Here is an 8943-nt window from a genome sequence, read left to right as displayed (position 1 = left end):
AATGGAGTGACTAATTCTGTTAATGTGACAAAACATTGGCTGAAACATCATGTATACTTCATAAAAAGGCATTAAAGCATTAGCTGACATTGTCCATAAAACATACTGTATATGAAAACTGACATCATACTAGCTTCATAAACCTACTAGGCTTAAGATGCAATATAAAACTATGATGGCTCTAAATAATTTTTTATTTAATACTTATCAGGAAATCTGAACAAATATCACTTGCTGCAAGGTTTTATATTTCAGTACTGCAAATAATAGCAGTTTTTTACAAACACAATCACAAAAAAAGAAAACACCATCTCTATTACTATGAACTTTATGGCTTATTCCCAGCTACTATATACTGTAAATGGATTGGAGGGTCATGCACATTACTGCTCGCTACAGTTTATCATTAAATGCGACTCCATCACTCAGAATTCACTTTCAGTAAATGCTTTCTAGGAATATCCACTGTAGATACGGCATTTGTTACTGGTACTGCTAATTACAAAAACACCCACGTCTGCCATTTCTATTTAGAAAGGCATCTGAATCTGAAGGCATGAAGGGTCATGTGAGTAATGTATCAGTCAAAGACATCATGGGGCATTACCTGAAGTCCAGCCTTGTATGGACAAGAAGTTGGGGGATTTGCCCATTTTGCTCCTCCATATAATGTGAGAAAAGTCCCCTTGGTATTCCTGGAGTAAAGTGGGGATTTACTTGCAGATTTAACAGGTTATATGCCCCACAGGGTGGGTGATTTGACTCCTTTTGTGTTCTCAAAAGGGGAGTGGGGGTTATATGACTGCTGAAAAAGAATCTTAAAAAAAAAAAAAAAAAAAAAAAAAATGTAAATAAATTATAGCCTCATCCTAAGCCATAAATTTTATTAGTCACACCCAAGTACTCCTAGGTGGCAATTTAAAACGATGAAATAAAATTGTATTGGAGTCAACAAGTTTATATAATTTGTCACAAATCACCCCACTGAACATACTCTGTAAAGCTGCAAGTCAGTTCTACTCATGAAGTAGATTAGAAGAAGATCTAATCAATCAATCAATCAATATTTATTATCCAGTATATAGAGCCTTCCATAGTGGACCACTGTCATAAAGCACTTTACAAGATAGTAAGGAACCATGCATAATACATTAATCACAGTAAAATAAAGGGCACAGTACATTCAGTAAAATGTAAAATACAACAGTAAAACACGACACAAATACATAAAATATAGGCATAATACATTAAATAGACTTTAAATAGACAGATATGCAACTGCACACATAACATTTCACAAAGGCCAGTCTCATAGGTGACAAATACAACTTCAATTTGGAGAACAGACTTTGCTGCAGAGATCCACCCCCTACTTACCTGAAGGAAGTAGAGATGGTAATCTTTTAGGAACGATCACTTTGTCAAAACCTATTTAAACACCCCGACTCACTGTTTCTCTGACTGCCTATATACTACTCACAGTGTTATGACAGGTGTCTTTTGTGTCTTATTCACAAATTCACGACGCTTTACTAAATACGTAAAGTTTATTTTGACTAGTCAGCTTCATTCAAATATATTATATAATATATATATATATATATATATATATATATATATATTATATATATATATATATATATATATATATATATATATATATATATATATATATATATATATGTGTATCCTATATATATCAAACTCAAAACAGACTATAAACAGTAATAACAGGCCTAACTAACAAGCTTGTTTTTAAAACAGGGATTGCAGGCTTTAATGCTTAGGCTTATAAAATAGTGCACAACTTCATAATTAAACTGTAATTAGACAATACATTACACACAGTAAAATTATAGCGCAGGAACAGTTATCAAGTTTATAAAACATTGGAACTCAGGCACATCATAGTACATGGTAACTCAAACGTTTTCTGATTGAAAGAAAACAAAATAACTCAGATGGTATTAAAAAAAACACAAAAAATGCACACGTTATGCAAACAAAGACTTACTTCATTACCAAATACAGTTGCCTACGTAAACCCGAGACACAGGAAGCACCAATGCGCATGCGCATCGAAGTGGTATTTTCTTGAAAGGTAAATTGTATCAACATAAAGTTTAAATAATAATAATAAAACACTTAATCTTCTGAGTTGGTTACCAGCAAGGATTAATCGGTGCAATACGGAAAGGAGCCTGGCATGAGAAACAAAGAAAATTACATAAAAAGTCCGCCGGAACAGCGGGGAAGTCCCGAAAGGAAATTCCCCCCTCCAGTTTGGAATATTATTAATTTCGCAATTTAATGTCTATGTATGTTTAATTAAATCCATTTGCCGCTTGTATATGCTAGTTACCATTTGCGTACAGGTACTGTAGCGTAACATTATTGTTACAGTAGGTGTTTTATTTATAGTTGTGAATTTTTGTCCCAACACATTTGGCATGCAAGCAGAGTAGTTCATCAACCAACTACGATGTCCTCCCACAGCAGCTTCAACAGCACAGAAACACCGAGCCACGGATACAATCAGAGAGAAGAGATGGTGGAACAAATCAAGATGGAAAACGCAATGCTTAAAACCAAACTACAGAGCTATACAACTTTGAACACTTTCTACCACGAAACACGCCTGGAATTGGCCAGAATGAACCACCACGTCCGCTTACAAGATAATATAATCAGGGACCTAAAGGCGAGGTTAGCAAGATACGAAAACGCCGCTGTTCATGTAGGGGAAGAGGGGCCACTGGTTTTTGGACCTTCAAAGTCCTTATTCGAGAATCTATGTAAGGAAATCAGCAAACTTAAACAGCAACAGAAAGAAACTGAAAGAAATTCTGAGCAGCAACTGGAAACAATGAAACTAGTAAGTGTTATAATATATATATATATATATTTGCGTGTTTGTTTTCTATTGGTAATTTTATATAATATATAATATTACGTAATCTCAGGAAAATAAACTACAACCATACATCTTTACGGTTTTGATTAACTCATGGAAATATCCGGTTGAAATATATTAACGATTTCCATTGGTAATTTAATCACTGTAAAACATGTGTCTATTATACTGACAGTTGTACATAGTACAATTAGAATGGCAACTAATATATGTAAATAAATGAATGCAGGAGTTTTGCATTTCATCTGTAAACTTCAGTGACGCATGGCATAGTCATATTGCAAATGGGGAAATTACATAGTTTCAGATTAGACAGTTTCTCTTTGTGCGGGCCTTATACTTTTTATATAAAATACATATTTTATAACCATATCTATCCTGATAATTTAAGCCTACAGTATGTGATCTGTTCTGAGAAATCGCAGTCGAAATGATACACGCTGCCTTGTAGGTAATCAGTCCTAGTTATTATAATTTCCTTAATGAGAATTATTACTAAAATGTAATAATAATAGGGCCTCAGTCACAACTGGTCATTTTAGTAACAAACCAAAAGTGGACAAGCAGAGACCGCATACACTTTTTGTTCATAATGACCATTATATTTAAATTCCCTGTTATTAAAATGCTTGTGGCAGCATGTTTATTGGCCAGCTAAAGCATTGGGGGAAGACGTTTTTTTTTTAATTAATTTTTTTCTTCAGTTGTCCAATAAAGTAACGGCCTGACATTTGGAATGACCTAAGCCCCTATCACACTAGCATGCACAACCCTGGTCGGACCCCACCCGGGTCATGACCGGTGTCTTGCAGGTCGGCTATGAGATTTCATACTGCGAACTGGGTTACAGAAGTAAGCAAGCAGCAGCAACGTTCATGTGACCACCCTTTCATCAGTTCAGGCTTTCAAGAATCACCGGCTAAAATGTTGATTAGTAGAGCTATTTTCTTTGTCCCTGCTGCAATCTGGCTCGTGGCGTGTCTCAATCAATAGAAATATAAACAGAAATGTTCCTGTTGGACGCGATACCTTTACGCAGGCGTGCTGTTGTTACTTTGTCGCTTACCAATAATCATCATGAATTTATTTTGTCTCGCTCGACCGGGATAAAAGTGTGGCAACCCACAACCCGACCTGGGTATGAGCGCCAGTGTGAAAGAGGTTCAGAGTACCCAGAATCTGATATGTCCGAATAATTTGGTTGTAAAACGTAAATTTATGAAATCGCTTTTACTTATTTATTGAATATGTCTACACAATAACATTTTTTTTTACAGTAATAGATAAGTAGACTACATATTTCTGCTAAATAAGGAAATAAAGTTGTTCAGGAGATGAAAATAAAGGATATTCTTGCTCAGGCTCTGCACAAACAGATGCAGCAACATATTGTCCAATTTCATCACTGTTGCATGGTGATTTTCTGTTACTCCAAACTGTGCTAGAAGACTATTGGTGTTCACTTTTAATTGCAGGAGCTTCAGAAACTGCAAAAGGAGTTGAGAGAAAAAGATGAAGAAATGCAGAGAATGACAAGCAGACCGCCACATGAGAAAGACCTGGAGATTTTGCGGCTCCAGGGGGTTCTGGCAGAGAAGGAAAGGGTTCAGGCAACTAGAGAGGTGCTGTGTCATTCCCTCACTGATGAGGCAGAGCAGCTCCGTGCTCAGCTGGCTGCCACAGTGGAAGTATGTCAGCAGGTATCACAAAGACTGGAGGGCAAACAGAAGAAACTTCCTGAATCTGGAGAAGAACAGATTCATACAGAACAATCTAGCAAGGTATGCTGGATCATGTTTACAGAATTTAATATACCCTATGAACAATTCTGATAGTGGCATGTTTACTGACAGTAAGGGGCAATAGGCATACTCATACAAGTTTAAACCAGTATATTTTAATTTCACGGATAATAGCCACATGTTTATCAGAAGCTGCTTTGGGAATTTCACAGAGCTGATATTGAAACTGAAACAACAAAACAGCAACTGTCCATTTGGAGGTAGAAGTTTTTCAGATTTTTAATAATATCGATAGTTGTGTTCTTGGATGTCAACAGTTTTAGTATATCATTTACCAGCAGTGAAATGCTTTTCTCTGCTACAGGATAAGTAGGGACTTCCCAAAAGCAATCATGGATTTTATATTTTTATTTCAGGGGATTATTTTTATGAAATTACCTGAAAGTATACCATATTTATTTTGATAAAGTAACCCGAAAAGAACTAAATTAGTAACTGTTATCCTCACCACAGGTTATAATATGTTAATGTGTTTTTTTTTTCACAGCTTCAATGTACAAACTCTAATGAGACTGCTCATCTTAAGGCTATAGTATGCCAGCTACAGGAAGAAAATAAAACTTTACAGCAGAAAGTGGTTCATGTAAGTTATTTTTTCTACTCCATGACAATGTTTTAAATAACGTTTTAAAGACGCTTGTGTGACAAGTCGTATAATTTCTATGTTAAAGACAATATTTTTCTGTTTTGTGCCACAGGTAGAAAGCTTGAATGCCAAGTGGCAGAAGTATGACGCTAGCAGGGAAGAGTATGTGAAAGGACTGTGTCAGAAACTGAAAGTGAATTCAAAGCAAGGCTTTGACTCGGCGCAGACCAACATGGACATGATGCAGCAGGAGATCCTGAGGCTTAATCGACTGCTGGAAGACAAGATGAAGGAATGCAACAGGTTCAGCAGAGACCTGGAGGAAACCAGGAAAACGGACAGAGAACGCATCCAAACACTTGAACAACAGGTACTTTGTCACTCATACATTTCTTAAATGCAATTCTTAAAGTTGTACAGGCCCTACTTTGAAGCAAATGCATACTGTTAGCAAGAAACTACTCAAAACTGCAATTTAACAGCTCCACCTGCAACAGTTGTTTTCTCCAGTTGTATACAGTTGTTTTATTCTAAGGAAAGTTGCTTTTTCTTAAATGCGTCCAATGGGGGACCCTTGGATCCTGTTTTATCGGAATTGTTATTAACTCCTGACTATACTTTTCTTGTAAGGGACCAATAGGCTACAAACATAACAGTGATGTAAAAATAACATCCTGTTATAATCCCTACTTTATTTTTTCAGGTTCTTATTTATAAAGATGATTTTAAGTTTGAGCGAGCTGATCGAGAGAGGGCGCAAAGCAAAATACAAGATCTTCAGGAAGATATAGTCCGCTTAGAGCTGCAGCTGAGAAGACAGGTAATTGAAAATTCTAATATTCATCAATGATTCAAGGAAGCAGTATTAAAATGTAGGACTTGAGAGAGGTCGTTTTTGTAATAATATTGAAAACATATTAACAAATAACTAATCCAAACCTTGTATTTGTTAGGATTCAGGAGATCAAGCTACCCCTGTCAGAATACACATTGGCAATAGGAACCTTATGCACATAGAGACGGATGCTGCTGAAGTGTTGCTGGGCAATAGCCCTGATCAATCGGGAGCAAACAGGTCAAGCTCCCAGTCAACTCAAGATTCTCCAGCAGCAAACAGGACTTCAAAATCAGAGCACAGAGCACAGACTGACTTACAATGTCCACGCTGTTTGGTAGTTTATAACGATGAACAGTCGACTGCATTTCTAAAACATTTTACAGAATGTGCTGAACTATAAGGCAAAGAAACAAAAAACTGTCCAATGAGACAATATACAACCAGTGAACGACACTACTTTGTGTGGGTTCAGATACTTGTTACAATGCTATTGTCAGAAATAGCTACAGTCTTGCTGCTTTTACAACATCCTTTTAACTGTTGTGTAGTTCCCTACTTCGTTGTGTCTTCGCAACTCCAAATAGCACCCTATACAGCTATTTACTGGAGTTTAGGCATAGTTGAAAGTGACAGTGGGTTACATGACCCAAAGCTACAGGCTATCATGTGTCAAAATCTGTTTCACTAAAACTGCAGTTTCAGAGAGCAGTAGTTCGTTGACAGTTGACTGCTAGAGTGACTATTGGCCCGTTTTGTGGCTAATAGCACATGCTATTTTTGGTATTTTTTTTACCATGTTGGTAAACTGACGCAAAATTGGTTTCAGTCTGATTCTATAATTTTCTTCTGATTTAATAGCTATTTTTTCTATTCCATCTATTTATACGTTTCTGTACTTTATATATCTTTCTTATCAACTGACTAAAACAGCAACTGTGTGCTCCAAAAGGCTAGTTGTACTTTTGTGATTTTATTGTGAGAAGCAACAGATGCACTTGGCTAATAGTGTTGTAGCCAGATACAGTGCATCTCTCCTTCAAATAAGACGTTAGTAGGAGATTATTATTATTATTATTATTATTATTATTATTATTATTATTATTATTATTATTGTGCTGTCCACAGTAATCATGTTTAACTTATTGCACTTTACAGTATGTCTAACTAATTAAAAGAACAGTAAGCTTGGGATAAGTGCAGTTGTAATACCTTGGTGCTTGATATGTGTATATATTATAAATGGTAATATATTTAATTTACTAGTAATAGCTTGTTAGCTTAGAATGCATAATTCAATGTAATTCAGTGTTTGGGGAAGTTATGCCAGTTGCCAACTTTCAGGGTTAGTAATTTGTTTTTTAGCTTGAGTTATGTAAGACTGCAATGTAGACAATCTCCATTTTGCTATGTGAGTGAAATGGAAGTGGAAACAGAGCTCTATACACAAGTCTCTGCTCAAGTGATACACATTTTTGGGTAGTCTACAGCTATGGCTAAAAGTTTTGCATCGCCTAGAATTTTAGGATTGAGACATAATTAAAAAAACAAACAAACAAAAAAAAAACCTGTATGAATGTAATGTAGATTTTATTGTATTATTCAATGTAATCAAATAAATTAAAAATGATATTGTAAGTCTACTGGAAGCTATAATATTAGTATAGTATTTCATGTAAGATTTTGAAATGTCAGATTTTTCAACTTTTGTCAGTTGTTTAAGTATTTGGAAAACTACAACGTGGTATGTACTTCAGTATGTTAATGTAACATTATTCTGCAGGTTTTCATTTGACTTTATTAAGCAAAATTAGTTGATTCTATAGGGTGATGCAAAACTTTTGGCCATATCTGTACTTCTACAATACAGATTTTGAATCCTTTCAGACGTTTGTTGAGTACAGAAAACACGTTTTACACAAGAATCCTAGTTTTGTCAATTGTAAAAAAGAAAAATTGTATTTTAAGCTATTAGTTATTTTGAGACTGACATTTCTTTGGACTAAAGCCCAGACAATGTGAACACAGACATATATAAATAATCACATTTATGCAAGGTCCCTAACAAAGTGGAAATGATTGCCAGTATCTGGAGATGTTACTGAAATGGTCCTATTTGTGTGTCTCATTGAAAAAACTGAGAAGTATAGTGTTAAGAACAAAATAATCTTTTTGACTTATTTTCAGCTCCTCAAATTAAGACCGAGTACAGGGGCCTAACAGTAATCCAGTATATACTGTATGGCAGTCAGTATTACTAGCATCATTTACAATTTGTATTTGATGTGTTTTTTGTAATTTTTGTAGACTGATACATACATTTGTCATAAGATACATGAACAATGTTTAATAATCTTAATAATATTTTTAAACAGTATTGTTATGTTTAAAAGAGTATTTTTTTATAATAAAAAGAAATACAATCTATTATGAACTGCATTTTCTTGTGTGTGTGTCCATAGGCATCATGAATCTTCTTTAGACATTCCAGTTTTCTCTGAACTGGTGATGTCCCGATAATCACAACAAATGCAAAACTGCATTCACGTGCTTTCACAAACATGGAACACCCTGACAGTAAAAGAATGTCACCGCTTGACACTTACATTCGTAACCAAAATCTCCTAGGCAACATGGCTTTTTTCCTATAACGCATATGTGTTACTCCCAAAGATGCAACAACAACATAAAAGTCCCGTAATTACCAACTTGAATCACTAATCCAGCCTATTACTAATATATTTTATTAACTTTCGTAAGTGTGGTGTTTAAGAATACACTTCCCTTCCCCTGAGTGGCAGTGTAT

The 8943-nt window shown here is 35.2% G+C and overlaps 1 protein-coding gene across 1 annotated transcript; it reads left to right on the top strand.

Moving 5' to 3' along the window:
* The first annotated feature begins 2073 nt into the window (after nt 1-2073).
* Nucleotides 2074-7693, top strand: LOC121320839 (TNFAIP3-interacting protein 2-like). Its single transcript, XM_041259532.1, has 6 exons — nt 2074-2875; nt 4390-4695; nt 5204-5299; nt 5415-5672; nt 6006-6122; nt 6256-7693. The coding sequence occupies exons 1-6, from the start codon at nt 2483-2485 to the stop codon at nt 6538-6540; spliced, it is 1455 nt and encodes a 484-aa protein (XP_041115466.1). The 5' UTR covers nt 2074-2482; the 3' UTR covers nt 6541-7693.
* Nucleotides 7694-8943: the final 1250 nt, after the last annotated feature.

The sequence above is a fragment of the Polyodon spathula genome, chromosome 1 (genome assembly GCF_017654505.1).
Source record: "Polyodon spathula isolate WHYD16114869_AA chromosome 1, ASM1765450v1, whole genome shotgun sequence".
Lineage (NCBI taxonomy): Eukaryota > Metazoa > Chordata > Actinopteri > Acipenseriformes > Polyodontidae > Polyodon > Polyodon spathula.
The sequence above is the reverse complement of the archived record's forward strand: the minus strand, read 5'-3'. Positions and strand labels throughout refer to the sequence as shown.